Source organism: Felis catus, chromosome E2, assembly GCF_018350175.1.
Source record: "Felis catus isolate Fca126 chromosome E2, F.catus_Fca126_mat1.0, whole genome shotgun sequence".
Lineage (NCBI taxonomy): Eukaryota > Metazoa > Chordata > Mammalia > Carnivora > Felidae > Felis > Felis catus.
Genome location: NC_058382.1, coordinates 9,037,789 through 9,054,176, shown reverse-complemented (window position 1 = coordinate 9,054,176; position 16,388 = coordinate 9,037,789). Strand labels below are relative to the sequence as shown.

General features: G+C 58.3%; 1 protein-coding gene across 1 annotated transcript in view; it reads left to right on the top strand.

Annotated features, from left to right (window-relative positions):
• The first annotated feature begins 1,948 nt into the window (after positions 1-1,948).
• Positions 1,949-16,388, top strand: part of SULT2B1 (sulfotransferase family 2B member 1) — a 31,983-nt gene continuing 17,543 nt past the window's right edge. The window contains exon 1 of the mRNA XM_023245236.2: positions 1,949-2,128. Within this exon, the coding sequence (XP_023101004.2) occupies positions 2,061-2,128 (68 nt within the window). The 5' untranslated portion in view covers positions 1,949-2,060. The remainder of the gene's footprint in view (positions 2,129-16,388) is intronic.

The following is a 16,388-nucleotide window of genomic DNA, read 5'->3' as shown; positions in this document are numbered from 1 at the left end:
ACTTTGGCTCAGGTCCTGATCTCACGGTTGGTGAGTTCGAGCCCTGTGTCCGGCTCTGTGCCGACAGCTCGGAGCCTGGAGCCTGCTTCGGATTCTGTGTCTCCCTCTCTCTCTGCCCCTCCCCTGCTTGTGCACTATCTTTCTCCCTCAAATATAAACATTTAAAGAGATATAAAAACAAAAACAAAAATAAGTCAGCAACAGGACGGTGGGGCTGGACGCTGACACGCCTGCGGGAGGGAACAGCAAAGCCTGGGGTGACCGGGACCCATGTGGACATCCCCAGATGGAAACCCAGGAGGAGGGTCGATTCCGGGGAGCCCCTGAGCCCCCGCCCCATGCTGCGGACGGTGTGTGTCTTAAGCCCGGGAGGGGCCCAGAGGGGATGGCAGGGGCCCCTGGGAGACACATCCTTCTGGGCCCAGGGCTTCCAGAAGCTCAGAGAAGAAAGTCCGAGGGGCTAAAGGCACTCGCTCGGGCCTACACGTGGCTCACGGGCGACGGTTCGTGACCCCCACTTTTCAGACGGGGACCCTGAGGCTCAGGAGGGCACGTGACTGGATCAAGGTCACGCACTGAGCGAGGGCTGGCCATCTGCCAGCCCTCTGGCTGTGGGGGAGCAGAGAGGAGGGAGGCTCCCAGGTGGAGGGAAGCCGGGGGCTCTCGGGGGGGGGGGGGGAGACAGGGCAGAAAGCCAGAGGGCCAGGAGAAAGGGCCAGGAGAATGCGGAGCAGAAAATGCCAGGCCTTGGCCCGCAGCAGGGCGGGGACAGCCCGGAGCACCTCAGCCCCGGAGACACAGAGCCCAGAGCCCCTGGGAGCCTTGTCTACATCACACAGCTCTCAGAATTCAAGTGCTGGGATCCCTGGAGCCCAGGGAAGCTCCTGGCTGAGGGCAGGGAGGGCAGGGGAGGGGAGGGCAGGGGAGGGGCCCAACACTGCAGCCTGGGGTGGCTGGAGGGGCCCAGAAGGCCAGCGGACAGACTCGCCTGGCCCGCCCGCCTGGCCTGCCAGAGAGTAAGATATCAGGGGTCGGAGATCATGTAGGCAGCGCACCTTGTGATCTCGGGCTGGCTGCCTGCCCTCTCTGAGCCTCCACTCGCCCATCTGAAGACGGGGCCACGGGCAGGGGGCGTGGGGTGGGGGGGGGCGCGGGTGTGGCCAAGGCTATGGAGGACGGGAGGAACCGCAGACTCCGGGGGCAGACCGATGGGGTTCGGGTTTGCTTCCGGCCGCCCCATCACGGCCGTGGCACTTTCCCTCTCAGCCTCAGTTTCCCCATCCAGAAAGCGGGTACCGGTCGAGTGTCCGACTCACCCCCAGGAACAGAGGAGTCATGCTCCGGAGGTGGGGAGGGCTGTGTGCTGACCTCTGCCTCGAGGGCCGGGCCGAGGAGCCCAGGGCCCATCCTCCGGCCCTCCAAGCTCCCCCCCTGGGGACCCGGGGACCCGGGGACAAGGGCTCTGGCTCTGGGACCCAGCTGCATCCCGGACCCCGCCCACCCCTGCCCTCTCCCACCTCCCCCAAACAGAGCAGGTGGTTCCTCACAGGGTCCCAGCCCTTAGAACAGCGCCTGCCTGGCCCCCTGGGCGCTCAGTAAAGATTTCTTGAATGAATGCAAGTGTGGATGAATGAATGAACTCTCTTCGATGGGACTGTCCTTTTTGTCACCGCAGCGAACCGAGGCTCCAGAGAGGTATGCCCAGAACCACCAGCCCGGGAGGTTCCCTTGTGGCGCTGGACTTACGCCTCGGACTCTGCCCCCCGCCCCTCCCCCCCCCAGCCCCGCCACGCCACGGGCGACATTCCTCAGATGTGCCCATCACCCTCCTCCCCTCCCCACCCTCGGAGAAGGGCGGCTCTCTCCCAGCCTCTCCCCGCTGTCGGAGGCGTGGGTAGCAGCTTGGAGAACCGGCTGGGTGCTGCCCCTCCCCTTGGGCGCGGAGGTAGGCACCTGGCGGACGCCCCGGGTGGCAGGCGTCACCGCTGCACATACCCGGTCCCCGCGCGCCGCCGGCTCCCTGCGCGTCCTCCCCTCCCCGCCCTCACCCGCCGCCTGCCATGGACGGGCCCGCGGAGCCCCGGATCCCGGCCCTGTGGGACGGCTCTGAGGACATCTCGGACATCAGGTGAGGCCCAGAGCCGGGCGCGAGCCAGGAGATCCCCCCTCCACCCCGCCGCCTGGAGGAGGTGGCCTGGGGGGAGAGCCCCAGGTCCGTTTCTGCCCCGGTGGCTGCCAGGCTCCTGCTGCCTCCCGCCTGGCCTGGCGGGACCCAGCTGGCCCTTCCACCCTGGGATGCAGGTCCCTCCTGGAAGGGAGTGGGGCACGGACTGTGCCGAGTTGGCAGCTGGGACCTGTGAGGTGGCCCTGACCGCTGTGGGGCCTCAGTTTGTCTCTCTTTCGGAGGCGTCTTCCTGATGCGGGGCTGGGTGAGGGTAGGGATTTGGCTCAAAGCAAACAGTCAGGACACAGGAGGGTCTGATGTCGCCTTTTCCTCCCGGACACTCCAAGGGACCCTCAGATGGGGGTGCTGCCCCTCACAGGGGCTCAGGATGTGGTCCCTGCTCTGTTTGGGAGACGGCAGGGGTGGGCGGGGTCCGGGATGCAGTTGGGTCCCAGAGCCAGAGCCCTTGTCCCCGGGTCCCCGGGTCCCCAGGGGGGAAGCTTGGAGGGTCGGAGGATGGGCCCTGGGCTCCTCGGCCCGGCCCTCGAGGCAGAGGTCAGCACACAGCCCTCCCCACCTCCGGAGCATGACTCCTCTGTTCCTGGGGGTGAGTCGGACACTCGACCGGTACCCGCTTTCCGGATGGGGAAACTGAGGCTGAGAGGGAAAGTGCCACGGCCGTGATGGGGCGGCCGGAAGCAAACCCGAACCCCATCGGTCTGCCCCAGGAGTCTGCGGTTCCTCCTGTCCTCCATAGCCTTGGCCACACCCGCGCCCCACCCCCCGCGCCCCCTGCCTGTGGCCCCGTCTTCAGATGGGCGAGTGGAGGCTCAGAGAGGGCAGGCAGCCAGCCCGAGATCACAAGGTGCGCTGCCTACATGATCTCCGACCCCTGATATCTTACTCTCTGGCAGGCCAGGCGGGCGGGCCAGGCAAGTCTGTCCGCTGGCCTTCTGGGCCCCTCCAGCCATCCCAGGCTGCACCCTGCCCTCCCTTCCCCTGCCCTCCCTGCCCTCAGCCAGGAGCTTCCCTGGGCTCCAGGGATCCCAGCACTTGAATTCTGAGAGCTGTGTGATGTAGACAAGGCTCCCAGGGGCTCTGGGCTCTGTGTCTCCGGGGCTGAGGTGCTCCGGGCTGTCCCCGCCCTGCTGCGGGCCAAGGCCTGGCATTTTCTGCTCCGCATTCTCCTGTCCCTTTCTCCTGGCCCTCTGGCTTTCTGCCCTGTCTCCCCCCCGAGAGCCCCCGGCTTCCCTCCACCTGGGAGCCTCCCTCCTCTCTGCTCCCCCACAGCCAGAGGGCCGGCAGATGGCCAGCCCTCGCTCAGTGCGTGACCTTGATCCAGTCACGTGCCCTCCTGAGCCTCAGGGTTCCCGTCTGAAAAGTGGGGGTCACGAACCGTCGCCCGTGAGCCACGTGTAGGCCCGAGCGAGTGCCTTTAGCCCCTCGGACTTTCTTCTCTGAGCTTCTGGAAGCCCTGGGCCCAGAAGGATGTGTCTCCCAGGGGCCCCTACCATCCCCTCTGGGCCCCTCCCGGGCTTAAGACACACACCATCCGCAGCGTGGGGCAGGGGCTCAGGGGCTCCCCGGAATCGTGCCTCCTCCTGGGTTTCCATCTGGGGATGTCCACATGGGTCCCGGTCACCCCAGGCTTTGCTGTTCCCTCCCGCAGGCGTGTCAGCGTCCAGCCCCACCATCCTGTCCCTGGACTCTCCACCCACACCCTCCTTCTGCGTGTCCCCCCCCACGCCTCCTCTCCCACCACCCCCAGTCTCACCCCAGCCTCCCTGTCTCCGGTCCTTCCCAGAGCTGCCCCTCCCCTCCCCCCAGTCCCAAGGTTTTCTGGGCCCTGGTGGTCAGGCCTCCTGCCTGTACCCCAGGACTTCACATTCCCTGGCCACATGCCTCACCTTCTCTGCCCCAGTGCCTTTGCACGTTCATTTCCTCTGAGGATTCCCGGAGAAGTCTTTTCTCATCTCCAAAGCCACCCGTAGCCCTCTCCAGCTCAAGTTCCCTCTGTGGCTCCCTAGCGCCCATGCTGATGGTGTCTACAACGTTTAAGACACAGATTTCTCTGTCCCAGAGAAATCCTACTCTGGAGCAGAAATACTAGAGATCAAGACGGAGCTGGCTGTAAAATGGAGGAGTAGGGCCGGGGTCTCGCCGTTCGCCCTGCTTCTTCCGTGGGAGCTCCTCTCCGCACAGTCCCCACCTTCCTCAGTGCCTGAGCCCCACCTGGTTGCCTCCACACCCGCTCTCACTCTCGGGCCCTGGACCTCCCACCTTCAGGCCTTTGCGTATTTCCAAACATTCCTTTGCCCGGGGACGACCTCTCTCCCGCGAAGTCTTTCTCCCCCAATTTCGGATCCTTGGTCCCTGACCACACCTCCAGCTTCAAAGGCATCCCACGCATCAAACCGTGGACAGTTCGCGGGTAGGGACAGAGTTGGGCCTCCCCGGGGCCCCAGCAGGTCTCTGAGAAGGATGTCAAGGAATGAATGGAGGAAAGATGAGGCAAGCCCCGAGCAAGGATGAGGCAGGACCAGAAGGCAGGTGAGCAGGGGAGAGGAGGGGCAGACAGCAGGCAAGTCTGGATCACAGGGGAGCAAAGGGCAGCGGGACCTTCCCACGGGGACCCTTGTTACGCAACCGCCACACGAGTGGCTCCTCATGTCCAGCGAAAGGAACGAATCACAGGACACCAGCTGCAGCGTGATTCCATTTTTTTACCGCCCCCCCCCCAAACCCAAAAAGCCGATATCTCGCTGTCGGAGTACAGGCACTCAGGACAAAAGTCTCTTTAAAAAAACGAGCCACGGGGGGGGGGGGGGGGGGGGGGGGGGGGGGGGCGGGGCAGACGGCGGGGGTGGGGCTCAGTCCGTTGAGCAGCTGCATCTGACCTCGGCTCAGGTCATGGTCTCGTGGGTTTGTGGGTTCGAGCCCCGCGTCGGGCTCTGGGCTGAGGGCTGGGAGTCTGGCCGGCTTTGGATTCCGTGTCTCCCCCCCCCCCTGCCCCTCCCCTCACCCCCGAATAAAATAAACATTTAAAAGAACTAAAACCAAGAAACCAAAAGCAATGGACAAGGATTTCATCGGGATAGCGGTTGAGGAGCCCAGAGACACCCGCAAGGCCACGCTGCTCAGAATGTTCTCGTTCACGGGGTTTGTTAGAAATCAAGCCTTATAAATTGTGTGGGCGTCCCGTGTACCCAAAGGGGGTCCTGAGGGCAAAGTAAGAATTTGCCAAGGGAAATGTTAAAAGCGGGAGGCAGGCAGGACGCGTGGGCAGTTTGTGTTCAGCGTACGGTCCGTGGCGCCCAAGGCGACACAGGCCCAGGGGACGTTCGTCCCTTTTCGCCCTTGCTTATGCGCTCACCGCACCGGGAGCCTGCCACGCATTCAGCCCCTTCGCCTTCACAACCAGTGAGATTAACCCACGCAGATGACTAGCTCTTATCATCCCATTTATGGTTGAGACACCGGAGGCCCAGAGAGGTTGAGCGAGCTGCCCGAGGTCACACAGCTGCCAAGTAGGGTGTAGCCAGGATTTGAACCGAGCCTGCCCGACTCACAGGCCCTGGCTGGGATGAGCAAGACGAGGAAGGGGAAGCGGGCCCCAGCCCAGACCGGAGGCTTAGTAGGCCGCCTCCTGTGCTCCGCCACATTTCCGGGCCAGCCCCTCCTGGAGGGAGTCAAGGCCAGGGGAAGCCAAGCAGGCATTTGGACCTGTGGTTACCACCCCTCCCTCCCTCTGATCTTGGAGAGCCTCCTGCAAGGCCCTTTCTGATCTCTGCCTCTTTATGGCTGAGGTCCCCAGGCCAGGTTTTACAATCCCGCCCTCTCCTTCCCTGGGGAGGGCTGAGCCACCCCAAAGCTTTTATGGCTAGAGCCCTGCCGGTCCCCAGAGCTGCTTGGCCCAAGGAGAAGGGGCCCGCTAATAAAAAGGTCCCGAGCAATAAACAAATAATAAGACATTGGGCCTTGTCGCCTGGGTGGAATCTGGGCCCCGGATTTGGGCAGAGAGGGGAGGGGACTCCGGGCCACCGCGAGTAAAGAAGGTGCCTCGGGAGACGCTCACAGCCACCCCCCTCCCCAGACTCCCACGTGCTCTTTAGGGGCCGGAAAATGGGAGCGACCGAGGACCCTCTTGGAAAGAACTGAGCAGCCCGGTTTGGTTTGCGGAAGGTGGGAGGGAGAGCGGTGCCCGGCGGGCCCTTGGTAGCATTGAATGCCGAGGCAAGGAGGGAGATGCTGGTGTTGCCGGTGAGGCCTGACCCAGAGGACTTTGCTACAGCGGACAAGGATGTGCCACATGGCTCGCTGGCTGGGACCCGCGGGGCAGACGGGGGCGCTAGGAGCTGCGCGTCTGCGAAATGGGTGCAGAGGGGGTGATGCCTGGGGACGGGTCAGACCCGGGCGCTCTCTGCTGAGTCAGGGTTTCTGCGGTTTTCTCTCTTCCTTCTCCAAATCCTGTGACCCCTCCTGAGCCAGGAACTCAGCTGCCAGGAAGGGTGGGGTCTGGGTGAAGAACGGTAATAATTACAGCCTTCCAGAACATTCCCCATGCGCCAGGCCGGTTGAGGGCTTTGTGTGGGTCAGCTCCCTCCAACCTCCCAACAGCCCTGTGAGGCGGCCGGTGTGAGGATTCTCATCTTACAGGTGGGCAAACTGAGGCCCAGAGAGGAGTCGTACATCTGAGCTTTGCTCCTAGGGCCTCCCCCCCGCCCCAAGCCCCCCAGAGGGGACCTCAGAGGGAAAGAAGAGGCCGTCACCCACACGGGACCAATGAGTCTGTGGTCTGTCCACCCTCCAGACCAACGCTGTCCCACAGATGCACAGCGTGAACCCCCAGGTAAACATTTTCTAGGAGCCACGTTTAAAAAAAAAAAAAAGTGGCAAAAGGCACGGGCAAAACTAATTTCAATTTTGTATTTTACTTAACCCGCTGTATCTGAGATGTTACCATTTCAACATGTAACCGATAGAACAAACTATGGATGAAATATTTTCCATTCTTCTTTTCATACTAAGTCTCTGAGGCCGAGCGGGTTTTTTTTTCTCCAAGGAGATGCCAAACTCCCATCAGAAAGACTTGATGGGCATGTAGCTCTCGCCCCGTGGGGCCCCCCGGGTGGCTCAGTCGGTTAAGCTGCTGACTTCGGCTCAGGTCATGATCTCGCGGTCTGTGAGTTCGAGCCCCGCGTCGGGCTCTGTGCCGACGGCTCGGAGCCTGGAGCCTGTTTCAGATTCTGTGTCTCCCTCTCTCTCTGCCCCTCCCCTGCTCACGCTCTGCCTCTCTCTGTCTCTCAAAAATAAATAAGCATTAAAAAAAAATTAAATAAACACTTGGATAAAAAATAAACAAATTTAATAAACATTAAAAACAAAAATAGACCTCACCCCGTTAACAGCTACTGAAAAGTCAATTCCCAGGCCCGAGTTGTTCCAAACCTGCCTAGAAAGTTTTCTCACAACCGAGTAAAGTGTCAGGGTTGCGGTTGAAATCAATACTAATCAAATAGAACTAAAAGGGCCCCTGTTATCACGGCCGCATTTCAAGGGCTCAGTAGCCACACGCAGACAAGCAGAGGTCATACTGGCCGGCGCGGAGCGAGCTGTTTCCATCATCACAGAAAGTTCCCGTTGGATGTATGTTGCAAGGGAGAGAGACAAAGGAGAGAGAGAAAAGTCAAAAGGAGCCTCTGGCTAAAGGCACAGCACACATAGACATCCGAGGTGTGCTGGAGCATAGAGTATATAGGGAACAATGAGAACTCGATGGTGGGTACGGAACAACACCGGTCGTGCTGGTGTGGGGACCTGGGAGAGGTGGGGGCCGGTGGGGGCGCCATGAGTCTGCTGGCCCTTGAGGGACGGAGCCGGGGATACAGTACAAAGAACTCTGAGAATTTGAAGGGAGTGATTCATTTCTTTAGCTAGATTTTTCTTTATAATTATTATAAAAGTAATATATCAAAGGGATGTCTCTCACGCGTTTTTAAAAAACCCTTTAAAAGCTGATATAAAAGTTTTTAAGTTTATTTCGTTTGAGAGAGAGAGAAAATACCTGGTTGTCTGCCCCAAGAAATGAGAACGTAGGCAAGGACATTGCAACAGCTTTAGGCAGAACAGCCTGATCTAGAAACAGCCGTGAACAGGGGGATGGATGGAGAATCACGCGGGGATTGATTCATGCAGAATTCTACTCAGCTGCAAAAAAGGGAAAAATTCGAATATACACGCAGACACCAGGGAATGTCGAGGACGTTATGCTCAGCAAAGAAGGCAGGTGCCAGAGTGCATTCCATAAGATGAATGTTCTAGAACAGCCAAGACCAGACAGCTCAATTTATGAGGTAAATGCAGGACAGAGGTCACCACTCGGGCAAGGGCGGGGACAGATTAGGAAGAGACAGGAGGAAACTTTCTGGGGCCGTGGACTCTTGCATATCTTGATGGGAGTTCGGACTGTGTGAGGATGTGCGCTTGTCAAAATTCCCTTAAGATTAAGACATTTCTGGGGTGCCTGGGGGGGGGGCGCTCAGTGGGTTGAGCCGTCGATTTCGGGTCAGGCCATGGTCTCGCGGTTCGCGAGTTCCAGCCCTGCGTCGGGCTCTGTGCTGATGGCTCGGAGCCTGGAGCCTGCTTGGATTCAGCGTCTCCCTCTTCTGCCCCTTCCCCGCTCATGTTCTGTCTCTCTCTGTCTCTCAAAAATGAATGAACATTAAAAAAAAAAAAAAAGAGGGGCGCCTGGGTGGCTCGGTCGGTTGAGCGTCCGGTCTGACTTCGGCTCAGGGGCTCAGGTCACGGTCTCACCGTTCGTGAGTTCGAGCCTGAGCGCTCTGAGGAGCTCTGAGCGCTCACCCTGTGCCTATGTTTGCCTGTGCTTCTAAAATTTTTTTTTTAACGTTTTATTTATTTTTGAGACAGGGAGAGATAGAGCATGAACAGGGGAGGGTCAGAGAGAGGGAGACACAGAATCTAAAACAGGCTCCAGGCTCTGAGCTGTCAGCACAGAGCCCGATGCGGGGCTCGAACACACGAAGCGGTGAGAGCGTGACCTGAGCTGAAACCAAGAGACTGAGCCACCCAGGTGGCCCCTCCCCACCTCCTCCACTTAGATTTTCTAAAGAGAAAGACAAATACGCATGTGCCTCATTAAGCAAGTCTGCCAGACTTAAATGTACCCCCCCCAAGCCCCACCCACGTGAGGTGCTTAACCCAGTAGAAATTCAAGGAGGGGTCACCATCCAGCCCCAAGTGCTTTGGGCCATGTGGTCACATATTTGGGGTCAGGTGCTTCCACCGGTGGCTTCCAAGTCCCCTGAGATGTCTCTGGTCCCACCAGCCAAGGGCAGGGGTGGGGGTGGGGGGTGGCGAGCACACAGCAGCCACTGCCACTATGATTTAATTCAGGATTCAAGATGCACGGAAGCCAGGACGTGGAAAATTCTAGTCTCACAACTACCCCAGACCCAAACCACTATCCGTCCTTAATTGTGATGCATTTCGAAGGAAGAGGCACACATCAGAACGTTTCATTGGAACCGGTCCCATATGTGCTCGCGGGATTTTCTTTTATTTTTTTTATTGGGAGGGGGAGGGGCAGAGAAAGAGAGAGAGACTCTTCTCAGCCTAAAGCCCTGACACAGGGCTGGATCCCATGTCCCCAGGGATCCTGACCTGAGCCGAAATCAAGAGTCCCGGATGCTTAACCAGCTGAGCCACCCAGACGCCCTAATGATCCTTTTTAAAGTTTTTTAATGTTCATTTATTTTTGAGAGAGGAGAGACAGAGCATGAGCGGGGGAGTGGTGGAAAGAGGGGGAGACACAGAATCCGAAGCGGGCTCCAGGCTCCGAGCTGTCAGCACAGAGCCCCATGCGGGACCCGAACCCATGTACCTGGAGATCATGACCTGAGTCGAAGTCGGATGTTTAACTGACTGAGCCACCCAGGCGCCCCAGTGTTTATTTCTGAGAGACAGAGACAGAGTGTAAGCAGGGGAGGGGCAGGGAGAGGGGGAGACACAGAATCGGGAGCAGGCCCCGGGCTCCGAGCTGTGGGCACAGACCCAGACAGGGACGCGGCGCTCGAACTCACAAACCACGAGATCATGACCTGAGCCAAAGTCGGACGCTTGACCCACTGAGCCACCCAGGCGCCCCAGTGGGATTTTCTTTTCATACACGATGTTTTACATCACTGATTCTTGGAGGTGGGACACGGGAGAAGGGGAATTTCCGCTCCCTCCTCCTCCCCCTCCTAGTGGGGCCTGACTGATTTTAAGAAGGCCATAGCCAAAGAAATTAGTTACTAAGTATGAAAAGGGCTGCGAAAGAAGCAAACAGGATGCTGAGCCGAATAACAATATAACAATGCGCCTGGAGTGGGGGGGGGGGTTGTCTCCCGCTTTAGAGGGGGTGGTCTGCATAATTAAAATGTTGCCAAGTGATCTCCCAAAGAGGTGACTCTATAATCCCCCCCCGCCCCCCAACCCCAAGAGCGGGCAAGTGAAAAGCGCCTGGTTTCTCTCTGGACTGCGGCCAAGGCGTGAGTCATTGCACCGAGAAGGAGGTGCCCAGAGGAGATGGGGAGGCTTGCCCAGATGGGCTCCAAGCTTCTGGAATTTCAGGAGGTGAGGAAAGGCGCTCCCGCCACAGAGAAGGGCCCAGGCAAAGGCATGGGGCTGGGCTGGAGACCGCACGGTGTGCCCTGGGAATGAGGCACGGTGAACCCAGTTCGGGCTCGGGGAGTCTGGCAGGGCTCCCCCAGAGAAAGGCAGGTTGGTCACAGGCCCCCGCCATGAGTCAGCAGGCTGGCAGGCTGGCTGCTAGAAGCATCCTGCGGCCCGATTGCATTCCTCAAGGGTGGGGCCGCTCGCAGGAAGGGGGCGGTGCCCCTGCAGCCCCCCAAATCCCAGCAGCCCCCTCTCTCTCCTCCGCTTTGCACAAACCGTTCCCGCCCTCCTGCCCCCCCCCTCCCCCATACTGCTTCCCAGGCCTCTCTCCGGTCCCTTCAGAGGACCCTCCCTTGACTCCCTTGATCTTAAATCGCCACCTTGGAAGAGGGGGGTGCTGGGTGGCTCTGTCGGTCAAGCATCCGGCTCAGGTCAAGATCTCAGGGGTGAGTTCGAGCCTTGCTTTGGGCTCCCTGCTGACAGGGCAAGCCCGCTTGGGTTTCTCTCTCTCTGTCTCTCTCTCTTCTCTCTCCGCCCCTCCTCCCCTCTCAAAAATAAATAAATACACTTAAAATATATCTATATATAATCGCAGCCTTTTCCGCACACTCCCTAATCCCCGCCTACCCCCCCCCCGCCCCCATCACCGTCCGATACACCACATTTAAAACGTTCGGGGTTCATTTTTGTCCACTCAAACACACACCACAATAGGGCTTTTTGTTTGTTTGTTTGTCCACCTACTCTGTGCCCCAGCCTCTGGCATACCGTAGGTGCTCAATAAATCCTCGCGGGCTGAATGGAGCAATTTGACCCCGTCCCGGGCAAGAAGGCCTAAAGCTTCCGGGGATATGGAGAGCTGTCTTTGGACATCAGACTGGAAGGCCCCTGGAAAAGTGTCCTGCATAGCCAAGAAGGACACTGGCCAAAGGGATGTTTTGCTACAAGACTGGATAGTGGACTTTAAGCATTTATATTAAAGAGGCTCGTTAAAGAAAAACATACAGGGGCACCTGGATGACTCAGTCCCTGGAGCATGGGGCTCCTGATCTCGGGGTTGGGAGTTCAAGCCCCACATCCGGCGTAGAGAGTACTAAAAAAAAGAAAAGATGGGGTGCCTGGGTGGTTCCAACAGTTAAGCCTCCACCTTCGGCTCAGGTCATGATCTCACGGTCTGTGAGTTTGAGCCCCGCGTCGGGCTCTGTGCTGATGGCTCAGAGCCTGGAGCCTGCTTCGGATTCTGCGTCTCCCTCTCTCTGCCCCTGCTCCTCTCTCGCTCTGTCTCTGTCTCTCTCTCAAAAAATAAGTAAACATTAAGGAAAGAAAAGAAAAGAAGATCATACAGTAAAGTCGATTTGTGGGGGGGGAGGGGCGTGTTTAGGTTTACGAATTTTAGCGCCTGTATAGATTTGTGTAACCATCACCAGCCTCAGGATACAGAACGGGTCCCATGCCCCCTTTGTGGTCACGCCCTCCGCATCCCTGAATGCCCTCACCGCCCCCCACCCCATCCCCACCTCGGCTCCTACCCCCACGCCCACATCTCGTCTCTGTACAGCTTTGCCTTCTGGAAAACGTCCTGTTGGTTTCCCGTTGTTGGTTGCGACAATTAACCACACGCCCCTGTGGCTGCGAGCGGGTCAGAAGTCTGGATTCGGTGCCACTGCGCAGAGATCCCCGTGTCGGCAGGAGCGCGTCCCTCCTGGAGGCTCTTGGGAGAGAATTCTCCTTCTGTGCCAGCCCCGACAGGCTTCCTGTGTGGTCTTTGGCTCTGGACTCCTTTTGCTGCCTCCAAATGCATCTTCCAAGCTCTCTCCTCATTCCCTTCGGCTTCCATGATCCTGGCTTCTCTCTCAGCCCCCCCCCCCCCCCGCCGTCTCCCTTTTTAGAAGGACCCTTGTGATTACATTTAGGGTCCCCTCCCCGGCCCCCAATAATCTCCCCATCTCGAAACCCTTCCCGTAACCACAGCTGTCAGATCCCACTTTGCCTGCAAATGTAACACGCTCATATAGGCTCTGGGGACTGGGATGCGGACGTCTTCGGGGGCCACTGTCACATGGATGGAATTCTACAGGGTGGGGGCCGAGTCTGGCTTCTTTCACTCGGCGCGGTACCTTCGAGACGCATCCACGGGTGGTCGTTCTCAGTGGCTGTTTCTCGTCTTTGCCAAGTAGCGCCGCACAGTGTGGACGTCCCCGTTTGCCTGCGCACCTGCTGAAGGACGTCTGGGGTGTTCCCACTTTGGGGCGATTGGGAACAGTGTTGCTATAAACGTGTGAGTGCGGATATTGGAGTGAACATACGACTTCGTTGCTCTTGGGTGAACACGCAGGAGAGGGAGAGAAGCCGTTTTAAAATGTGGGGGGGGGGTATTTATTTATTTATTTATTTATTTTAATTTTTTTTTTTAACGTTTATTTATTTTTGAGGCAGAGAGAGAGAGAGCATGAACAGGGGAGGGGCAGAGAGAGAGGGAGACACAGCATCCGAAGCAGGCTCCAGGCTCTGAGCTGTCAGCACAGAGCCCGACGCGGGGCTCGAACTCACGGACCGCGAGATCGTGACCTGAGGCAAAGTCAGAAGCTCAACCGACTGAGCCACCCAGGCGCCCCTATTTATTTATTTTTGAGAGAGACAGAGACAGAAGGAGAGAGAGAGAGAGAGAGAGAGAGAGAGAGAGAGAGAGAGAGAATCCCAAGCAGGCTCCACACTGTCAGCACAGAGTCCGAACTGGGGCTCGAACTCACAAAACCTCAAGCTCATGACCTGAGCTGAAACTTGAGAATTGGACATTTAACCGACAGAGCCCCCCGCTACCCAGGCGCCCCGAAAGAGAATCTGCTTTAAAATCTGCTTACCTTAAGATAGTTCAGGGAGGGGCCCCTGGGGGGACTCCGTCAATTAAGGGTCCGACTTTGGCTCAGGTCATTATGTCGAGGTTCGTGGGTTCGAGCCCTGTGTCAGGCTCTGTGCAGACAGCAAAGAGCCTGCCTGGGATTCTCTCTCTCTGCCCCTCCCCTGTTCGTGCTTTCTCTCTCTCTCAAAATAAATAATTAAACGAAAAAAGATGTACAGTTCAGTGAGATATTTTAACATACAGTATATAATGCAATACAGTATGATAATAATATTCCCCAAGGAGTTAAATACTCCCGTGACCAAGGGGAGGCAGGTGAAGACATACTTGGAGAGGTTATGTGAGGTCAAACCCATGTCTCCTTGACCACCCCCCCCCATCCCGAACCCCCTACAGCCCCTGCCCGGAAAGAGCACACCTGGAAAGAATCGAATTCAGGGGGTACCTCATGGCCCTTGGTGGTTAGGGGCCACACCCGCTTGGGTACAAATCCCGGCTCTGCCCTCCGTAGCTGTGTGACATCAGCCCAGTGACTTTGCCTCTCTGTGCCTCCATAACACATCTGTAACACGGGGATAGAAATACCCCCCACCTCCTAGCTTTGTGGAGGGAATAAATGAATTCAGGCGTATCACGTCGTGGGGATCGCTGTGCCAAGGGGGCGCTTTCAGCATTATTTAAAAAAAAAAAATTTTTTTTTTAAGGTTTATTCATTTTTCAGAGACAGAGAGACAGAGCGTGAGCAGGGGAGGGCTAGAGAGAGAGGGAGACACCAAATCGGACACAGGCTCCAGGCTCTGAGCTGTCAGCACAGAGCCCTTCACGGGGCCCGAACTCACTCACGGACCGCAAGATCATGACCCTAGCCGAAGTCCGACACCCAACCGACTGAGCCTCCCCCCCACCCCGGGGCGCCCCAGCCTTATTTTTATTTCTTCAACGAGTGTTGACTGAAGGGCTTCCCTGGGTATTCGGGTGCTTGGGATACACTGGGAATCGAGACAGGGGGAAACAAAAGAAAACAAACGCCTAAAATCCCTGGTCTCACGGAGCTTACTCCCCAGTAGGAAGGCAATCAACAATGAAAGAAACACGTAAACCTCAGCCTCGAGGGAGGGAGGGAGGGAGGGAGCCTCTCAAGGGCTCCAGAAAACGAGGCAGGGGGAGGGGAAGGGGGAGGCTCAGCTATAAACAGGGCGGGTGGCCGAGGCCTCAGGGACGAAGTGCAGGGGTGATCTTGGAGCACAGGCAGGAGGTGAGGGTGCTAGTCCCCGAATGGAAGACAGATCAGTCAGTGCAAGGGCTGTGGGGCAGGCCTGGGCCTGAAGGGCCGGGAGGATTTCTGAGGAGGGAGAGTCAACAGCCTAGTTAGTTTCTAACCAATTCTGAGAACCGACCACGGTGGGGGGCGGGGCGGGGCGCTGGAAGCAGCGGGATCAGCAAGGAGGTGACCCGGTGACCCTGGCTTTTAATCCTTCCTCCTTGTCCAGAAGCCCAGAGAGGTTATTCAAGGTCACAGAGCTAGCTGGTAGCCGAGCCTGAGTTCAAATCCAGGGTTACCCAACCTCAGCCTGTCTGCCTTCCCCACCGTCTCTGCCCCTGGAGATGGTGACGAGGCACCCCACCCCCGGGGGATCTGAGCTGGGGACCGATGTGCTCATGGCATGGGTCGTGTGCCAGGCACCGGGGATAAAGTACTGAATGTGACGGACGCACTGTGGCCTCGGGGCAGAGGGAGGGGGTGAAGGTGCCTTGACGGGTACCGAGATCACCTAGGAAGGCGGCTGTGTGGCCTTAGGGAAACGCATTAACCTTTCTGGGCCTCTGTTCCTTCTGGGCCTCTGTTCCTTCCCTCTGTTCTCAATACCCGCTTCATGGGATTCTAGAAGTCTGATAGTCTGTGTGTCCTCGGCTGAGAGTTTCTTCGTGAGTGGGGCCCCCCGGGTGGCTCAGTCGGTTGAGCCTCCAGACTTCCGCTCAGGTCATGATCTCGCGGTGTGTGGGTTCGAGCCCCGCGTCGGGCTCTGTGCCGACCGCTCGGGAGCCTGGAGCCCGCTTCGGATTCTGTGTCTCCCTCTCTCTCTCTCTCTCTTTCTCTCTCTCTGCCCCTCCCCTGCTCACGCTGTGTCTCTCAATAATAAATAAATAAATAAATGTTAAAAAAAATTTTAAAAATTAAAGAATTTCTTTATGAGTGCCCCCCCCCACCCCGCCTCCTCCCCTGCTGGCGGCAGAGGGAAGTCAGAGGTCTGAGGAGGGCAGAGAAATGGGCAGACCCAGGCTATGCAGGGCGTTGAGTTCTGGGCTGAGGGGCTGCGGCCAGGTGCGGGATGGGCAGGCGGGAGGGACTGGAGGCCACGAGACTGAGGAGGCTAGGTTGAGGGCCCAGGGAGGGGGGGGCGAGGAGGAGACCAGAGCTGGATGGGGGCAGTGGGGACAGAGAAGGAGGGCCAGCGCCTGGCACACGGTGGGGTAGAAGGCCTCAGGGCCAATGCCTTGGGCCATTAGACTCTCGTGTCCATGGAGGGAGGCGGGGGGTCTCCGGAGCAGGGCAGGCCAGGCATCTTCTGGGAGGCCCAGTGGGTCCTTGGCCAGCTGCCCGTCGTGTTGGCCGTGGAGCCCACTGTCTGTTTCTCCTGCCGGCCTCTGACCCAGCTCAATAGTTACCCCCATGCCTCTGCTCCCATC